The 21,776-nt window shown below is 44.5% G+C and overlaps 1 protein-coding gene across 3 annotated transcripts in view; it reads left to right on the top strand.

The window, feature by feature from the left end:
• Positions 1-21,776, top strand: part of NUP42 (nucleoporin 42) — a 64,981-nt gene that overhangs the window by 35,426 nt on the left and 7,779 nt on the right. For 2 of the 3 annotated variants that reach the window (XR_015060986.1, XM_085892316.1), the window contains exon 5: positions 5,308-5,435. The exons of the other annotated variant lie outside the window; for it this stretch is intronic. Coding sequence is in view for 1 of the 2 variants with exons in the window: in XM_085892316.1 (XP_085748442.1) it covers positions 5,308-5,435 (128 nt within the window). In the remaining variant the exon portion in view is untranslated. The remainder of the gene's footprint in view (positions 1-5,307; positions 5,436-21,776) is intronic. 3 annotated transcript variants of the gene reach the window in all.

Genomic DNA, 21,776 nt, shown 5'->3' with positions numbered 1-21,776 from the left:
GCGGATGGTAAACCGGGCGATCGCACCTCGCTGCAGGTCGACTCCGGACACGGGCCGCTTCAGCCGTCCGTTCCGTACTTTCGGGATAACCGAGCGGTGTTATTGTCGGCCTCGACGGTTCCGATTAATTATCGGGCGTATTAAGCCCACGACGAACCCGTTACGTGAAGCAAGATGGAGATTCAAACGATGGAAAGGACGTAGCGAAACGGGGAACAATCGGACAAGCACATTTAATACGGAAGCACGGAAGGCATGTATATTAGTCACAGGGATACAATAAAAGCAATACACGTATTTACAATCACCGTAAAGAAACACAAGCCTGGAACGATGCAGAGCTACAACCGAATATGATTTACTACACAGAACACTTATACAATTTTACTTCACCAGACTGGCGCCACACACACACGTTTACACAGAACCCAAAAGAAATGGAAGTTGCGACTTCCCTGAGCGTGTCAAGTCCCTCTCCGACGTCCGTCGACGTGGTCCCGCCTGGCCGCGACTCCGTGCGCGAGCATGGTAGGCGGAGCCTCTCCGGCGTGCCTCGCGCCTGCACGTGTTGGCCACTCGACGCCACGGACAGAGTGTTCGGCGCTATCCCAGCGTGGATAGGGGGGGGGAGAGGGAAACGTGGATGCCCAAAGTCGGGAGAGGGGAATGGCGGACGCTCCTTCCCGCCAGTGGGGTCTTGCAACTGCCCCACAAAGACCCCGCCAGCGGCCACCTGGACGAGCGAGCCGGAAGACGAGAGCAACCATGAAGCACGTATATCCACCGAGCAAGAGCATCTACAAAACTACTTCTCCCGTCTCCGACTTTTATATCCTCGGAGCTCCGCCCTGTTGCTCCGCCCTGTTCTTTGCTCCACCCCCCCTTCGAGGTGCTTCGAGAAAGGTCTCGAAGAGGGGCGTTCCTCCTCTCTGGCCGCGTCACACCGCGCATCCACCAATCGAGCGCCAGCTGCCCTCCCCTTGCTTCTCTCCCCTCACACCGAGCGGAGAAGAATGGCGCGAAAAGCCCACCGAGCATCCTCGTTGGGTTTTATTTGAAATAAAAGATAGAGAAAGAAAAACGACCGACTCAAAGCGTCGCAGCCCGAATGAATGACCTTTATTCCCTCGAAACAACGGGTTTGGGGCTAACAACACATGTACTTCAGAGATATCTCGCATACGGGACCTGAATGGTGGTTTGCGAATTTCCACAGCCGTAACACGACCCCCTCCCCTTTTTACAGACTCGCCCCGAGTCGTCAAATTCTCGTGTGCCATCATGTGTAGTTCTCCCCTAGTACGTTTTACCTACGGATCCCTGAGTGCGACATTCAGGGTATTCGTGTCCCCAAAATAAATAACCTGAGGGCTGAGTAACTAACGAAACAAACCCACTCACACGGACGACTTAAATAAAATTGCCGGCGCTAGACAGACATGCCGGGGGCGCACTCATATTTACAGTACATCTTATCTTATAAATTTTAGACTAAACCATGGCCCAGGATCAATGGACTTTGCAGGCAGAAAAAGTCAAACGAAAACCGGTGCACGGGCCGCCACTGCAGGCCCGTGTTGTAGCTGCCAACAGGACAGCCCTTGTGGCTTGCCGACGATCCTGGCGCACATAGCAATGAACAAGGGGGGAAAAGCAAAATTGAACGGGGGGAAACTGATGATGTGGGCAGTGGGCATGGCATGGCAAAGGCAGCAGGCAAACACACCCTGCAGAACAGGGCCGCTGCAGGCGAACACAGCCGGTGGACGATTCGACCGGCACAGGCCTTGAAGCACAGCCACAGACGAAGTTGGCCGGCCTCTCGCCGTGCATTGCAGGTTGGTTGAGGGAGTGCGGTAGTGCTGGCCACTCAGAAGGCGGAATCGGACATACCCTACGGTCTCCCTCCCAACCTATCGCCTTTGCCTGTCACTGTCCCTACCCACTCCCTTAATTTGTCAAAAACCAATTTAGCCCCAATTAATTATTTTTTTTTATTTTTTTTTTTATTTATTTCCTATCTCCCACTATAATTCCTCCCCTAACCCCCCTTTACTGTCTCTGTTCGGCTAACCTATCCTGTCCGAGCCTACTCCCAACCCCTACGTTCCCTTCCTGGAGGGGAATGAGGGAGAGCTACCGTCCTGCGTCGAGGCCCAACTCAAGCCTCAAGATGGCCTCCCCAGACTTCAGCGATCTATAACACAAAGTGGGTCCAGCGGCCCACAACGAGAGCGAAGGGATGGATGATGCGGAGAGGTACACTTCCTAATCTACCCTATCCATTTACCTTTAAACTACCCGGGGCTTTCAACAAGCGCCTCTCGCTTAAACTATTGGTTCTAACAACCCAGATTCCCGTCGCCTGTGTTGGTGTCCTTACAATTTCGGGCCTCGCCCCCCAATTTTCTTTCCGTACCCTCACACGGTCTCATGGCGGGGACGCGTGGCTCCCTTGGCAGGAACGACCCTTTGCCGATTCTCCAGCTATGGCACCCCCGGGCACTACACTGCCTCCGAGCCTACCAGCTCCCTAAACACCGGGGAGTGCCCTCCATGGCGACTCCCCTGAAACGCTCACGTGGCAGGCTGGCTTCCCGGGCCCCTTTCCGAGGGTCACCCGTGCCCACAACACTGCCCACGCGGCTAATGGCGCCCCGGGCCCCCGCACCATGCGGGCGCACCCGTGCCCACAACGCTATCCCGCCCCCTCCCCATGGGCCCTTGGCCTACTACGGCCGACTAGCCCGGTGCCCGGGGTACCCACTCAGCGATACTCACCTTTCGCAGCCACGCTCCCAGCCCGTCAACAGGGCTCCTGCACCCCTCCAAACGGGTTTCGAGCCTACTTTCCCACCAACAACAAAACGACCTCCATTTTTCAATTTAACTAACCCCCAAACTTGCTCTACACTGAAACCGGGGTCCCTTGGGCGGGAGTCACTCCTCCCCCCCAATCACTCATCGCACCATGCATTCCCCATTCGCTCCATTCACACAGACCCGCTGGCCTCACTCACTCAACATCCACCTCACGACTCTTCAACACACACACCGCTGTACTCTGCCATCCTTTTAACTACCTCCCCTAACTAACTCGTGCTCCCACGTCGTCCCTTACATTACAGCACGTACCTTTTAACACCACGTAGCTTAGCTAGGTCCCCACTACGCATCCAAAGTCTGTCACTGTCATCCAGTACCCCTTGGCTAATCATTGACAGTCAAAACAGCTGTTCAACAGCTGTGCTATGAAGTGACCATTGAAGGTTCAAGTGACTATCTGTGACCGTTTTGTCTGACAGCGAGGACACTATTGTCCACAAATAAGTTCACACATTTACTACACGCAGTGTTATTGTTGATATTTGAAGGTTTAAAAGGTGGTAAGTTTCTTTTGCGTTTCAGTATGTGTATAGGTATGTATATGTATATGTATATGTATATGTATATGTATATATATATATATATATATATATATATATATATATATATATATATATTTTGTCTTCTTCCAATTCTGTCTTTTAAGGTTTTCAAGTTTGATGAAGTAGAAAGGGGGAGTCAGAACCTTCCTGCATATTCTTCCGAGAACCAACAATATATTTTTTTTTTATGGTTTTTTTCGGTCATCTCTCCTGAGATGACCTTATCAAGCCGGACCAAATGTCCGTCAATTTTTCTTTCCGATCTTGATGAAACTTAGTATGTGGGTAGAGGTCGATGAGTGTTGCACAACGATATAACTTTTGTCCGGGTTCAAGGTCAGGGACGAGGTCACGTAAGTTATAAAAATCGCCATTTTCAAAACCTATCTAGTCTGCCATTCTACAAGATATTCGGCAACTGTTTATTGATTATGATCGTAAAAAATATTATCTTGTATCAAACCGGACAGATTTTAGAATGTCCTTCCCGTTTGAGCGTCACGAGATCTGGAAGATGGCCAAAAACGCCAATGCGATTCGCAAAGAAGGAAGGAGAAATGAAATATAAATATAAAACGCATTTTTTTAGCCTTTTATATTTATACATTTTCCGCCGAAGGTGCAAACGTTTCAAAACCCGAAATGTAAACGTCGGCATTTATTTTCAAAATATAATTTCGTGCGCATGCGCCAAAATGTCGAGTCATCTTCAACCAAGCTGCGCAGTTCGAGCTGCGCAGTAGTCTTCGGTCATAACTGAACATTGAGAACTTGTGGTATTATAGAGATGACCGTCACCCCCACACGGGGGTAATTTGTTTTTTTTGGTTTTTTTTTTCTTTCTTTTCTCTTCTTCCAATTCTGTCTTTTAAGGCTTTCAAGTTTGATGAAGTAGAAAGGGGGAGTAAGAACTTTCCTGCACTTTCTTCCCAGAACTTTCTTGATATTGCTCTCATCAAACACCATCCAACAAAGAACTACATCGATAGGTTTAGATCCGCAAGAGTCTTCTTGGTAGAAACCACATTTCAAGTCTCCAAAATAAACCCAACTTTCCAAGTCTCCAAGGTATAACCACATTCCTGTTGAGTTTCCAAGATATGTATCACATTGTGAGTTATCAAGCCAGAACCCACATTTTAAGTCTCCAAAATAAAACCAACTTACAAACTCTCCAAGGGATTACTCATTTCCTGATTTTTATCAAAACTTGAGTCTCCAAGGTAGGTTCCATATTTAGAACCTTCTTGGCAGAACCCTTTTCCCGAGTCTCCAAGGTAGTTATTTAAACCATCAAGGCAGAACTCATTTTCTGATTATTTTTATTTTTTTTTTTTTTTTTTTTTTTTCAAAATTTGTGAAGTCTCCGAGGTAGGTTTCAGATTTAAAACCACCAAGGATAACTCATTTACTAATTTTTCAAACCTTGTGAGTCTCCAAGGTTGGTTCCATATTTAGAAGAATCTTGGCAGAACCCTTTTCCCAAGTCTCCATGGTAGTTATTTAAACCATCAAGGCAGAACTCATTTACTGATTTTTTTTTTTTTTTTTTCTTCAAAATTTGTGAGGTCTCCGAGGTAGGTTTCATATTTAAAACCACCAAGGATAACTTGTTTACTAACTTTTTCAAAATTTGTTAGTCTCCAAGGTAGGTTCCATATTTAGAACCATCTTGGCAGAACCCTTTTCCCGAGTCTCCAAGGTAGTTATTTAAACCATCAAGGCAGAACACACTTACTGATTTTTTTTTTTTTTTTTTTCAAAATTTGTGAGTCTCCAAGGTAAAACTTGTATTCTGGCTCATCAAGGTATATCTTGTTAAGTGGGTATTGTCTTGATAACTCACAATGTGTACTATTGCTGTAAAACTCTTTTTCAGGATTTTGCGGGTCTCCAAGGTATATCTCTTTGGTTGGGTCATCAGGGTCGAGCTCATTCTGTGGGTCTTGGTCGCTCACAAGGTCTTCAACCAAACCAACAATTTCGTCCCAAGTTGTGGCAAAAGCGGTATTTTCATTTTGTATTGCTGATACAATTTCCTGTGAGAGAAAATATTAATGTATTAATTAAGTGATTTACTTATTAAATGATTATAGACTTAAATCAAACTCTGCAAATAGGAAAATAAAATCTTACCTCAATAGATAAGAGGTTTGAATCCAGTTCATCAACTTGAATGTTTAGTTCCATACAAGTAGTAGAACTCCAAGGAACTCCAAAGTCATCCCACTCAAGCTCAGCACAACAGTCCATTCTCAGTAAAAGTAAAAATGCGTTTAAATTCGGTCTGGGTTTTAAGCCTTTTATATAGAAAGACTGGTGGGTGTGGTTTCCTTTGGAAATTCCCTGGTCAAGAACAGGCCTTCATCCAGAAATTTTCTAGAATTCTAGAATTTTCTGATGAATTGTTTGTGTCAGAGATTAACTGGAAATGATGTAAGAGTAGGCGGGGCTTAGTAAAAGTGGGCGGGGTTTATGAAAAGTGAGCATGGATTATTAAAAGTCTCATGGAAAGTAGGCGTGGCTTAAAATGGGCGTGGCTAATGGGAAAGGTAGGCGTGGCTTATGAAAAAGTGGCCGTGGCTTACACAAAAATAATCTGAGGCTCAGGAAGTGGTCAAACAAGAACATTAAGAGAAGTTTATCATTTTATCTCTGCTCAACAAAGAAATTTAGACCAAGAACTAAGTTCTAAAATAATATTTGTGAATATACTCGATGTTGATGAATGTAATTGGAAAATTAATTTATTACCTCAAACAGAACATGAACAAATATTCGTTGGATCACTCTTTGAGTGGAGTAAGTAATGGGGCAGAGATCGATCTCTTCTTTTGACCCCATGGACTAAGAGTCAGAGGGGGAGAAAATCATTCTCCTCTTTTGACCAAATAAGCCTTGAGCAAGAAAGCTTCCCCTATTAATTTGTATGAGGTTTTTTGGGCCCTGAGACGGTCTCAATTTAACATGAGCTTGTATGGCAGAAAATCGTTCTCTTTTTTCCTGATGGATCTCGAGTCAGAGTTCTCTCCCAAGATATTTGTATGGGGGGGGGGGTGAGGAATCATTCTCCTGTTTAGGGGGTTTTCGGGGTTCAATTCATAGTGTTCCCCATTTATTTGCATGGGTGCACCAGAAACCCCATTAATCTACTACTAACAGACCTACGAACTTGGCCACTGTGTTTAAATACACTTGTTGAACATCCGATATCTTGAACTGGTCTTGGAGCAAAGCAAATTTGAGAAAATAGATGGCTTTCGCCATCCACCTGGCGTGGTGGTCAGCGCCAGGGCGCATAAACTTGAAGTTGGCATGATTACCACCGAGGCAAATAACCACGAGCGTGATTAATTCCTTATAATCATCTCGCGGAAACGTTTTGTTCTCTAACTGTTCCCATGACCAGATGAGAACATCCTGTGCTACTTCACACAACCAGGGATCTGCTGAATCCCAGGAAAATTTGTTCACTTTTGTGTCGTCAATAACAAGGGTGTTAGATTCGCCCTTCAAACGACGAAATAGCTTTACACCCGGATCTTTTGTTTGCTCTGTCAGTGCTCGACTACAGGTTTTATGTGCAGTTCATATATATTGGTCAGTCAAGGTTTATCTGCAAGTACACAAAGAAGAATAATAAAAAAAAATTCATTAGATATACACAAAATATACGATTTTCACTGAATTTCCAAAATGGCAACCCCTTCTCAAAATGTCGGGACAAGTTTGTGAATAATATTTACGGGTACTTACTATCATAATGGTGCCGACTGAAGTGCATTCGGCCATCCAAACAGAGAAATCTCTTTTTAAAAATATTCAAAAATCAATATTTCCAAAAATGGATTTTTCCTGAAATTTCAAAATGGTGGCCCGCGGTCAAAAAAGGCGGGAAAATTTTCAAACTTTGGTCGATCACGTAACTTCACTAGTGGAATCGATAGGTACATAGTGCTTCATTCCAGCAACTACTTTTGCAAAAGTGGTGCACCCTAATGTGCAGAACACACCACGAGGTCTGAGGGTCGTTTGCGCATGTGCAGTACACACCACGAGGTCTGGGGGTCGTTCGCTCATGTGTAGAACACACCAAGAGGTCTGGGGGTCATTGTTGCATGTGCAGTCGGGTGGACCACTTTTGCAAAAGTAGTTGCTGGAATGAAGCACTATGTGCCTATCGATTCCACAAGTGAAGTTAGGTGATCGACCAAAGTTTGAAAATTTTCCCGCCTTTTTTTGACCGTGGGCCGCCATTTTGAAATTTCAGGAAAATCCATATTTTTGGAAATGATGTTGATTTTTGAATATTTTTTTAAATAGATTTATCTGTGTTTCGATGGCTGAATGCACTTCACTGGGCACCATTATGATAGTAAGTACCCATAAATATTATTCACAAACTTGTCCCAACATTTTGAGAAGGGGTTGCCATTTTGGAAAATCAGTGAAAATCGTATATTTTGTGTATATCTAATGAAATATGTATTGTTGTGGATCCTCGCCCGTCAGCGTGCGAGCGACCACGTTTAGCCAATGGCGGCCGCCTCGCCCACCGAATGGATAATCCAGTCGCGGCTTTCTGGATAAACACCGAAAACCAGCCACGTGTGTTTTCAACCACACCACAACCTTGTCCGTACTCCACCCGCGCTACAGGGTGGATCCCCTGTAATTATGTAACATGTAACATGTTATAATGTAACAAAAATCCCCAAATCTTCGATTTACCTAATTAATCGCGTGGGTAGATTACCGAGAGATTGTACCTCAACGGAGCCGCTTGGAAACGAGCCGCTTAAGCAGCTCAATTCGTTTTGGGATAACCGAGCGGGGTATTATCGCGCAGCCCCGTTGGATCCGATCACTTTTATCGGCTATTTAAACACCAACTATATTCCGAACGCACAACGGCAATTCAATTAGGGAAAAGGACGCAACGAACGGGTGACATTTAAACAAACACATTTATTTCACAACCAAACATGCATGTATACGGTCAAAGATGCGGTTATGCAGTCATGCATGCAAACAATGCATGTATTCAATCATGCAATGAATGGGGGTAGGGACAAGACTCGAGCAAGACAAAGAGCTACCACCGTCCATTTATTATGTACACAATTGTACAGTTCTACTTACGGACATGGCACCACAGCATTCACGCAAAGAAACAAAGGAAAAACCCCATCAAAGACAAGGGGGTAAACTGGACCTCTTGGGGTCTTTATAGGCACGGAGCCGTGTAGACCGCAAAGGCTCCGAGAGACCGGCTGGCTACCTTGTCCCTCGTGGTGACTTGCTGGGGCGACCCTCGACGTCCCCTCTCCAACGACCCACAGTACGGCAGGCCGCGCGCCTTGGCTCCGCTGCGCTCTGCTCTCTCCAGCTCCCTACCGCGGCTCTACACACTGCCCACAACTCCGACACGACACTCTTTTCTCCTTTCCACAACCTCCAGCAGCGACCAAGAGAGACTTGCGTTCAGCGTGCCCTTTTATCTTCACGGTGCTTCGCCCCTCCCTTTCGCTCCCCCCCTCCTCTTCCAGCACGTGCGCGAAGCTTCCAGAAGCAGGGCGTTTTCCTCGACGAATCGGGGCCTTTTCCATTATTTTTCTTTCTCCGGGCGTCTTTTCCGCACGTGGTTGTCGTTGGGGGGGGGGGATGGGTGAGGCCGTCGTCCGTTCTCCCCCGATGAATGCCAGGCTTCTCGTAACCGTTCTGAGGTGGAAATGCGGTGGTGGTGTGGTTGGCGTTATGGTGGCGTGGCTGGTGTTTTGCGGTGGTATTGATGGTGGTGTGGCTGGCGTTTGTGTTGGTTGTGAGGGTGGTGTGGGTGGTGGTGATTAAGGTGGTTGTTGTGAAGGCGCTGTTCGTTGTCTATGGGTATGTTGGCGGTTGACGAGAAGGTGGTTGTGGTGATCGTGATCGTGGTTGTGGTTGTGGTTGGTGGTGCTTTGTGGTGGTAGTAATGGCGGTTGGTCCAAAATAACGATAATAAAAGAAAAACGGCGAACTCAAAGATCACAGCCCGGTTACACGAATAAAATCCCTTTAGACATTGGTGGGGAAATCTATCTGAACACAGACTTATCGACATAACTGATGTAAGGACCTATATGGTGCTCTGCGAATTTCCACAGCCGTAACAATAATTTTTTTTCTTTGTGTACTTACAGATAAACCTTGACTGACCAATATATATGAACTGCACATAAAACATGTAGTTGAGCACGTGACAGAGCAAACAAAAGATCCAGGTGAAAAGCTATTTCGTCGTTTGAAGGCTGAATGGAACACCCTTGTTATTGACTACACAAAACTGAACAAATTTTCCTGGGATTCACCAGATCCCTGGTTGTGTGAAGTAGCACAGGACATTCTTATCTGATCACGGGAACAGTTGGAGAACAAAACATTTCCTCGAGGTGATTACAAGGAATTGATCACGCTCGTGGTTATTTGGCTCGGTCGCAATCTCGCCAACTTCAAGTTTTTGCGCCCTGGCGCTGACCACCATGCCAGGTGGATGGTGAAAGCCATCTATTTTCTCAAATTTGCTTTGCTCCAAGACCAGTTCAAGATATCAGATGTTCAACAAGTGTATTTAAACAGAGTGGCCAAGTTCGTAGGTCTGTTCTTTGCAAAAGCATTCCGACAGAGTCCACTTGGCACATCTGCGGCACGACACAATCTGAAGTTCATGGCTGACATGTTCCTGTACAAACATTATGACAGTGGTGCAGCAGTTTCTTGTATCTTATCGTGCAATCGCCATACTTGGTACTTAACACCTCAGTTCGTTGTGTTGTCCCAAGCCGTTAACGGTGTTCCGAACACAGAGAGAGTTGATGGAACAAGTGTTATTTGATACAGAACGGCCTGCGAAGTTCAACTCTGGCAAGCCACAACTTCTCCACATCGAATTTAATTCAACTGATGATATGCCAACGCTTTAAGGCGCTGTCACACCTTGATGTTTTAGCCAGCAATGGCAACGTATAAAAATGTATGTAAAACGTTGGCATACGCTGAAGTTTTGAGGTTTTTTTTTAAGTTTTGGTCATATTCATAACGTGCTTTTTCGTCTGCATAACATTAGTAACGGGCACAGAACGTTTCGTTGTCTTATAGATAACTTATGCCAACGAATGCTGAGCCTGTTGGTGTTCACAACCTATGCCCAACGATAGTTTAACTTGGTCATAGCGCGCTGCACGTATTGCCGACGAACTCGTGGCGTTCTCTGTTAAAAACCTGCCGCACGCCGATTTAAATCATAACCGTCTGAAAATTGGAAGTGTCAACATCGCAGTCACTCCTTGACGATTTAGCCAGCGTATGCTGACCTATGAAAAATGTGTCTAAAATGCTGGCACACATCGAATACGGTATGGGGAAGTTGTGTATACGTTAGGAGCATGCTGAAAAACAATGAAGTACGCTGTCATATTCCGTGGTACGTCTATTAAGTCGCGAAATTTCAAGCATGCTGAAAATTTTACGACGTACTCGACGTATGGCTCACAAGTTCCGCATACGCTGGCATAAGTTCTCGGCACGCTCCGCGATCGTTGACATACATTACTTGTATGTTACTCATAAGTCGAAACACGTCGAGGTAATGTTTAGCATACCCGAAACTTAATTTTTAACCAATGAGTAACGTGCTTTGAAACTATGAGTAGTGTGCTTTGAACTTATGTGTAGCGTGCTTTGAACCTATGTGTAACGTATCTCAAACTTACTGAACGTGTTTCTAACTTACAGCTACCGTATAATGGCGTATTGGCAGCGTTTTGTGGAATTGGTATATAAGAATGGGGTTCACAGGAGGAACCCGTCAGTGTTCCAGACTCCATGTAAATGTCAATGTCAGTAGTATCAGTAGTAGTAGTATTAGGTGAGCGTGTTTGTAGTAGTAGTTGTAGTAGTAGTCGTATTGGTAGTATTATAAGTCCATATCAGTTGTAATAGGTGAGCATGATGGGGAGGGTGTTGGTGATGATGGATCCTCGTTGCGTCCACGAATAGGAGAATACTTTGCACCATTGTTCAATGTTCTTTTCGGCTATTTTTTTTTCTCATTCCCACGATGAACTATTTTTTTGTTTCAGTTTTTAAAGTATTCAAAACGACTTGGACAAATGCATAATGTATGAGTAATGAACACAGAACGCTTCGATAACTTAGTGAAAAGTTATACCAACGATTGATTAGCGTGTTTTACGCGTCCACAACCTTTGCCCAATGATGGTCTAACGTATGCATAGCGTGGCAGCGTATCGTCGACGATTACGTGAGGTTTTTTTTATTCATAGGCTGCAACTTCACTTTTAATAAATGCCTGTCACTCGCCTATTGTTTTTGGACGCTGGTGCTCAGCAATTGAAATCGTTTCCATTGAACGAGTAAAATCGCTTCCACTGGACTATTGAAATTATTTACACTGAACGATTTAATTAAATGGCTGTCACTCGCCTATTGTTTTTGGACGCTGGTGCTCGGCAATTGAAATCGTTTGCATTGAAAGAGTTAAATCGCTTCCACAGCACTGCAGTCACGGCACCAACGGCAGCAGGCTCAGTGCCAGCCTCATGCCAGGCTCAAGCGGATCCCTGTGGAAGGTGTACTGCTTGGTTATCCTTGGACCCACTCTGGCTAGCAGCTCGTCGAACATCGGTGGGGGCATTCGCAGGAAGTTGATGAAGGATGCATGGTCCTCGTTCCAGAGTTCCACCATGAGCTGGTCATATATGCCGTAATGGCGTTGCCTCTCGGTCCATGGTCTGACCCAGTTCCTTCTCCTCCGTTCACGTTTTCTTCTCCCGGCTCTATTGGCACGCAACTGGTGCAGTGTCAACTCGATGAGGTCATGTTGATGTTGGAGGATAGGTAGGTATTGTCGTCTCAGCCGAGCCGTATCCTCCATCTCTCGGAATGACATGGACATTTACTCACCACGAAGTCTAAAAGAAAAAGACGGGTTCCTCCTGTGAAGCCCCTTTTTCTATACCAATTCCCCGACTCGCTGCCAATACGCCATTATATGGTATCTGTAAGTTAGAAACGTGGTCGTCCAGAAGACTTCAAATACGCATACATACGTATTTGTGCGTAGGACATGCTTTATAAATAATTCCCAAGCACGTTACTCATAGGTTATAAATCAGTCACGGGTACCCTAAACATTACTTTGACGTGTTTCGACGTATGAGGAACTTTCAAGTAACGTGTTTCGAAGTGTGAACAACGTTCGTGTGGCATGCTGAGAAAGCGTTACTCACAGCTTAGAAATAAGTTTTGGGTACGCTAAACATTACCTCGACGTGTTTCGACGAATGAGAAACTTACAAGTAACTTGTCAACGATCGCATAACGTGCCGACAACTTATGGCCAGCGTAGCTGAACGTGCGAGTCATACGTCATCAAATTTCAAGCATGCAAAAATTTGAGGACAACTCAAAAGTACAACGTTTAAAGCCAGCGTACTACGACGTGTGGCAGTGTTTTTCAGCGTGCTCTTTACGTATTCAAAACGTACCCATAACGTATTCGACGTGTGCCAGCATTTTAGACAAATTTTTCATAAATTGGCATACGCTGGCTAAATCGTCAAGGTGTGACAGCGGCTTAAGGTCTTTCATGAGCCAAGAATCCTGGCTGATGTTTGACCTCCTTGGAATAGACGATGATCATGAGTGGCTGCAGACACCTGTGGCTGTGTGGGACAAGTTCACTTGGTGCAGGAAATTTTGCGAAAGTGCTAATTCTTTGCATGTCGTAAATGATCGAGCTGAAAGAGGAATTAAGCTAGTGTCTGACTTTATTCATATGTGCAATGATGGGAAACAACGTCAAGCATTGCTACAGTGCATGGAAGAGCACATGAAGCTTTACCCAGACTATACAAAACAAACGCTATGTTCTCTATAAGATATCTGTGTGGTTGCTTGTTTGCTGGATTGTTATGTTGTCATATATGAAAACGATGTCGCTTAAAACATATTTGGTTGTTCTCAAAATTAATTGATCATGCTGTCATTTGTCATTAGTAATGCCTTTATGAAAACGCGACTACTAATATTATGTAAATGCCTAACAATGTGCCGTGCAATTATTGTCAAAATATGGAATTTTCAGTGAAATTCCAAAATGGCAACCCCTTCTCAAAATGTTGGGTCAAGTTGTGAATAATATTTACGGGTACTTGCATTCATACTGGTGCCGACTGAAGTGCATTCGGCCATCGAAACAAAGAGAAATATATTTTTTTAAAATATTAAAAAAAATCAATATTATTTCCAAAAATATTGATTTTTTTTTTTCCTGAAATTTCAAAATGGTGAGTCGCGGTCAAAAAAGGCAGGAAAATTTTCAAACTTTGGTCTATCTCCAAACTTCACGAGTGGAATCAATAGGCACATAGTGCTTCATTCCAGAAACTACTTTTGCAAAAGTGGTACACCCTACTGCGCATGCACGAATGACCCCCAGACCTCGTGGTGTGTTCTGCGCATGTGCGAACGACCACCAGACCTCGTGGTGTGTTCTGCGTATTCACGAACAACCCTCAGACCTGGTGGTGTGTTCAGCGCATGTGCGAACGACCCTCAGACCTCGTGGTGTGTTCTTCGCATGCGCGAACGACCCCCAGACCTCGTGGTGTGTTCTGCGCATGCGAGAACGACCCCCAGACCTCGTGGTGTGTTCTGCGCATGCGAGAACGACCCCCAGACCTCGTGGTGTGTTCTGCGCATGCGAGAACGATCCCCAGACCTCGTGGTGTGTTCTGCGCATGCGAGAACGACCCCCAGACCTCGTGGTGTGTTCTGCGCATGCGAGAACGACCCCCAGACCTCGTGGTGTGTTCTGCGCATGCGAGAACGACCCCCAGACCTCGTGGTGTGTTCTGCGCATGCGAGAACGACCCCCAGACCTCGTGGTGTGTTCTGCGCATGTGCGAACGACCCACAGACCTCGTGGTGTGTTCTGCGCATGTGCGAACGATCCACAGACCTTGTTGTGTGTTCTGCGCATGTGTGAAGAGCCCCCAGACCTTGTGGTGTGTTGTGCGTGTGTGAACGATCCACAGACCTTGTGGTGTGTTCTGCGCAAGCGCAAACGACCCCCAGACCTCGTGGAGTGTTCTGCGCATGCGCGAACGACCGCCAGACCTCGTGGTGTGTTCTGCGCATACGTGAACGACCCCCACACCTCGTGGTGTGTTCTGCGCATGCGCGAACGACCCTCAGACCTCATGGTGTGTTCTGTGCATGCGCGAAACGACCCTCAGACCTCGTGGTGTGTTCTGTGCATGCGCGAAACGACCCTCAGGCCCCGTGGTGTGTTCTGCGCATGCGAGGAACGACCCTCAGACCTTGTGGTGTGTTCTGCGCATGTGCGAACGACTCTCAGACCTCATTGGGTGTTTTTTGCAAGCGTGAAACGACCCTCAGACCTCATGTGTTCTTTGCGTGCGGGAAACGACCCTCAGAACTCGTGGTGTGTTCTGCTCATGCGTGAACGACCCTCAGACCTCATGGTGTGTTCTTTGCATGCGTGAAACGACCCCCAGACCTCGTGGTGTGTTCTGCGCATGTGCGAACGACCCCCAGACCTCGTGGTGTATTCTGCGCATGTGCGAACGATCCACAGACCTTGTGTGTTCTGCGCATGTGTGAAGAGCCCCCAGACCTCGTGGTGTGTTGTGCGTGTGTGAACGATCCACAGACCTTGTGGTGTGTTCTGCGCAAGCGCAAACGACCCCCAGACCTCGTGGTGTGTTCTGCGCATGCGCGAACGACCCTCAGACCTCATGGTGTGTTCTGTGCATGCGCGAAACGACCCTCAGACCTCGTGGTGTGTTCTGTGCATGCGAGGAACCACCCTCAGACCTCGGGTGTGTTCTGCACATGTGCGAACGACTCTCAGACCTCATGGTGTGTTTTTTGCAAGCGTGAAACGACCCTCAGACCTCATGTGTTCTTTGCATGCGCGAAACGACCCTCAGAACTCGTGGTGTGTTCTGCTCATGCCTGAACGACCCTCAGACCTCATGGTGTGTTCTTTGCATGCGCGAAACGACCCTCAGACCTCGTGGTGTGTTCTGTGCATGTGAGGAACGACCCTCAGACCTCGTGGTGTGTTCTGCACATGCGCGAATGACCCTCAGACCTTGTGGTGTTTTCGAAAAGACATTATTAATGACAAATGAGAGCTCTTCTTCTTGTTCTTCTTCTTTCGGCTGCTCCCGTTAGGGGTTGCCACAGCGGATCATCCGTATGATCCGCATAGTGATTTGGCACATGTTTTATGCCGGATGCCCTTCCTGACGCAACCATGGTCGCCTCTTTCGACACAGGGATATAATGACAAATGAGAGCATGATCAATTGATTATGAGAACAACCAAATATGTTTTGAGCGACATGGTTTTCATATATGACAGCATAACGATCCAGCAAACGAGCAACCACGCAGGTATCTTGTAGAGAACATAGCGTTTGTTTTGTTTTGTCTGGGTCAAGCTTCCTGTGCTCTTCTCTGCGCTCTAGCAATGCTCGACGTTTTTTCACATCATTGCACGTATGAATATAGTCAGACACTAGCTTAATTCCTCTTTCAGCGAGATAATTTATGATACGCAAAGAATTAGCACTTTCGCAAAATTTCCTGTAACGAGCGAACTTGTCCCACAGAGCCACAGGTGTCTGCAGCCACTCCTGATCATCGTCTATTCCTTGGAGGTCAAACATCAGCTCGGATTCTTGGTTCATGAAAGACCTTAGCGTTGGCATATCATCAGTTGAATTAAATTCCACGTGGGGAAGTTGTGACTTGCCAGAGTCGAACTTCTCAGGCCGTTTTATATCAAATATCACTTGTCCCATCAACACTCTCTCTGTGTTCGGGACACCGTTATTGGCTCGGGACAACACAGCTAACTGAGGTGTTAAGTACCAAGTATGGCGATTGCACGACAAGATACAACCATCTGCTACACCACTGTCGTAATGTTTGTACAGGAACATGTCAGCCATGAACTTCAGATTGTGTCGTGCCGCAGATGTGCTCAGTGGCCTCTGTCGGAATGCTTTTGCATTATACAGACCTACGAACTTGGCCACTCCGTATAAACACACTTGTTGAACATCCGATATCTTGAACTGGTCTTGGAGCAAAGCAAATTTGAGAAAATAGATGGCTTTCGCCATCCACCTGGCGTGGTGGTCAGCGCCAGGGCGCATAAACTTGAAGTTGGCATGATTACCACCGAGGCAAATAACCACGAGCGTGATTAATTCCTTATAATCATCTCGAGGAAACGTTTTGTTCTCTAACTGTTCCCGTGACCAGATAAGAACGTCCTGCGCTACTTCTCACAACCAGGGATCTGCTGAATCCCTGGAAAATTTGTTCAGTTTTTTTTGTAGTCAATGACAAGGGTGTTCCATTCGGCCTTCAAACGACGAAATAGCTTTACTCCCAGATCTTTTGTTTGTGCTCGACTACAGGTTTCTACTCGACTACAGTCGACTACTCGACTGCTCTGTCATGTGCTCGACTACAGGTTTTATGTGCAGCTCGTATATATTGGTCAGTCAAGGTTTATCTGCAACTACACAAAGAATAAAAATATATATTTCATTGGATATACACAAAATATACGATTTTCACTGAATTTCCAAAATGGCAACCCCTTCTCAAAATGTCGGGACAAGTTTGTGAATAATATTTACGGGTACTTACTATCATAATGGTGCCTACTGAAGTGCATTTGGCCTTCTAAATGGAGAAATATATTTTTTAAAATATTCAAAAATCAATATTATTTCCAAAAATATGGATTTTTCCAAATATTTCAAAAATGGCGGCCCACGGTCAAAAAAGGTGGGAAAATGTTCAAACTTTGGTCGATCACCTAACTTCACTCGTGGAATTGATAGGCACATTGTGCTTCATTCCTGCAACTCCTTTTGCAAAAGTGGTACACCCTAATGGGCATAAGAGGTATAATGGCACCTGCACGTGGTGAGATGTGAACGACGGAGCACAAAATGGCGGCGCCACGTGGCATAGACTCTGAACCAACGAAGGGGAGTGTGGATTGTGTCGGTCCCGCAGGGGAGACGGTGAGGTCACAATAATTTGGGAGACGTGTTGGGCGAGATTCGTGGAGGTGACGGAGAAAGTGACGGTGACAGAGAGGGAAAAATTAAATGGGGTGACTAAGACGTGTCCGAGACACGTTGAGACGAGGGAGATAATAAAGATGACTTAGGAAATACAAGTATTGCCAGAGACACGGGAGATAGATGAGACACAGGGTGAATTGGATGAAACTAAAGACGAACACACACACATGGAGTTAGCGAGGGACAATGAGGCGGGGCTCGGGGAATGTTTGGTGGCCCGGTGCAAGCAGCAGAATAGCCTCCTTCAGGAACGAGGGGAGGGAACATGATCCCTTGAAGCGGATTGCGACGAGGTGAGTCCGGTCATGCCGAACGAGGTAGAGCGTGCGAGTGCTGTGAACGGGTACACTCGGAGCTTGGGGGGTATGGAGGCCTCGGGAGTGCTTGTGGTGGCACGAATCCCCAGCGTGATTGTTACGAGTGTGGCGAAATGCGTGTTGAAACTCGCGCATAGCGTGGGTGAAGGGCCGTGTGTGAGAGGAACTGCGTGTGTGAGGTCATGGTATGAAAGGAAGATGGTGGTTGGTATGCGGGAACACGCAACCGCACGTCTGAGTGAAAGTCTCATGGTAAGGTGTGTAAGCGTCATGGCACGTGGGAGTGCGTGCTTTGAACGGCGACGAAGACGGCGCCAGACGAGAGACAAAGGCCGTGTGGCGGCCGTTGCCATTTTGAGGACCGTGCCGGATTCACACAGCAACGCGCGTGGAGTCCGTACTGTGCTTCGCACAAGGCCGCCACATGCGCACCTGCGCAAGTGAGATACAGACCAGAAACTCACGCGGTGGATACAAGCCGACCCCGCGGACGGCAGAAGGTCGGCTGGAAATGTGAATTTGGATCGGACGGGTTCTCCAGTCGAGCGTGTGTAAAACTCCATGTGGCCTGCGCTGCGCGTTCTGTTCGCAGAGTGCGCGAAGCAGCTTCCCCGATGCGTTACGCGTGCCCCGGCTTGCGCGAGAAATCACGCGAGTTCGGGGTGCTAGTGACATTGGGGATTCCGCGTCACGGGTTACGGGCGAGCAGAGCACATGTGCTCGCGTGGGGAACCCCTCGATACGCGAGGCTTGCTTGGGATGTGGTGACGTCATGGCTGCATGCATGGTTGGAATCTGGCAGGAGGGGAATCCCTGCTGGATGTTACCATCCAAGAGTAAGGGACGAGAAATGCGAACAGCTGCCATGACGTCACTGGAAAGAGCGCGGTTTGTGAATTTCCACGCTGGTGCGCAAAGAGAGAAGAGCAAGCCTCGCCACTTTGGGTAAACAGGATTCCTAGGCAGGGGAAGCATACCCCCTTGCTTCGGGCACAGGAACACCACTAGTTAGGGGGAAGGGTTAACTTAGTAAGACCGGCCTCATGGGGATGCGAGTTTTTCCTCATGGGGCCCATGGAATGGATTAGTTCGAGGGATTTTAGTTTAGATTTAGGATGGGAAATGGATTTTTTGATTTGAGGACACAGGCAGACTGGAAATGTGTGGAGGGGACGTAGCTTAGCTATGTAGAGTAAATGGAACATGCAGTAGTTTAAGGGATGACGAGGGAGCATGAGTTAATTGAGGGATTTAGTGAGAAGAATGGCAGTGTTCAGCGATGTGAGTTGAGAAATGGATTGAAACACAATGAGTGAGTGAGGACCAACGGGCCTGTGTGAATGGAGCGAATGTGGTATGTATGGTGCGATGAGTGATTGGGGGGAGGAGTGATTCCCACCCAAGGGACCCCGGGGTCAGAGTAATGTTAGTTAGTGTGTTAGCCAAATTGACAACATGGAGATCGTTTTGCTGTTGGTGAGAATGTAGGCTCGAAACCCGTTTGGAGGGCTGCAGGAGTCCTGTTGACGGGCTTGGAGCGTGGCTGCGAACGGTGAGTATCGCTTAGTGGGCACCCCGGGCACCGACTAGTCGGCCGCGGTAGGCCAAGGGCCATAGAGGGGCGGGAATAGTGTAGTGGGCACGGGTAGGCCCACATGAAGCGGGGCCCGCAGCGCCAATGGCCACGTGGATGGTGTTGTGGGAAAGGGGCCCGTGGCGCCAGCCTGCCACGTGAGTGTTGAGGGAGAGTAGCCGAGGAGGGCACTCCCCAGATTTTAGGGAGCTGGTGGGCTCGGAGACAGCCTCAGGGCCCGGGGGTGCGGTTGTTTGAGAATCGGCAGAGGGTAGTTCCTGCCAAGTGAGCTGCGCTGCCCAGCCACGAAACCGTGCGTGGGCATGGATGAAAAATTGAGGATAAGTCCCAAATTTGTGAAGACACCAACACCAACACCGGCGACGGTAATCTTGGTTGGTAGAAACAATAGTTTAAGCGACAGGTGCTTTTGGAGAGCTCCGGGGTAGTAAGAAGGATGATCCGCTGTGGCGACCCCCAACGGGAGCAGCCGAAAGAAGAAGATATATATATATATATATATATATATATATATATATATATATATATATATATATATATATATATATATATATATATATATATATATATATATATATATATATATATATATATACATATATATATATATATATATATATATATATATATATATATATATATATATATATACATATATATATATATATATATATATATATACATATATATATATATATATATACATATATATATATATATATATACATATATATATATATATATATATATATATATATATATATATATATATATATATATATATATATATACATATATATATATATATATACATATATATATACATACATATATATATATATACATATATATATATATATATATATATATATATATATACATATATATATATATATATATATATATATATATATATATATATATATATATATATATATATATATATATACATATATATATATATATATATATATATATATATATATATATATATATATATATATATATATATATATATATATATATATATATATATATATATATATATATATATATATATATATATATATATATATATATATATATATATATATATATATATATATACATATATATATATATATATATATATATATATATATATATATATATATATATATATATATATATATATATATATATATATATATATATATATATATATATATATATATATATATATATATATATATATATATATATATATATATATATATATATACACATATATATATATATATATATATATATATATATATATATATATATATATATATATATATATATATATATATATATATATATATATATATATATATATATATATATATATATATATATATATATATATATATATATATATATATATATATATATATATATATATATATATATATATATATATATATATATATATATATATATATATATATATATATATATATATATATATATATATATATATATATATATATATATATATATATATATATATATATATATATATATACACATATATATATATATATATATATATATATATATATATATATATATATATATATATATATATATATATATATATATATATATATATATATATATATACACAGTGAGGAGAACAAGTATTTGATACACTGCCGATTTTGCAGGTTTTCCCACTTACAAAGCACGTAGAGGTCTGTAGTTTTCATCATAGGTACACTTCAACTGTGAAAGATGGAATCTTAAACAAAAATCCTGAAAATCACATTGTATGATTTTTAAATAATTAATTTGCATTTTATTGCATGAAATAAGTATTTGATACATCAGAAAAACAGAACTTAATATTTGGTTCAGAAACCTTTGTTTGCAATTACAGAGATCAGACGTTTCCTGTAGTTCTTAACCAGGTTTGCACAGACTGCAGCAGGGATTTTGGCCCACTCTTCCATACAGATCTTCTCCAGATCCTTCAGGTTTCGGGGCTGTCGCTGGGCAACAGACTTTCAGCTCCCTCCAAAGATTTTCCATTGGGTTCAGGTCTGGAGACTGGCTCGGCCACTCCAGGACCTTGAGATGCTTCTTACGGAGCCAATCCTTAGTTGCCCTGGCTGTGTTTCGGGTCGTTGTCATGCTGGAAGACCCAGCCACGCCCCATCTTCAATGCTCTTGTTGAGGGAAGGAGGTTGTTGGCCAAGATCTCGCGATACATGGC

Source organism: Eptatretus burgeri, chromosome 8 (genome assembly GCF_056783735.1).
Source record: "Eptatretus burgeri isolate ZD-2024b chromosome 8, Ebu_testis_v1, whole genome shotgun sequence".
Lineage (NCBI taxonomy): Eukaryota > Metazoa > Chordata > Myxini > Myxiniformes > Myxinidae > Eptatretus > Eptatretus burgeri.
The sequence above is the reverse complement of the archived record's forward strand: the minus strand, read 5'-3'. Positions and strand labels throughout refer to the sequence as shown.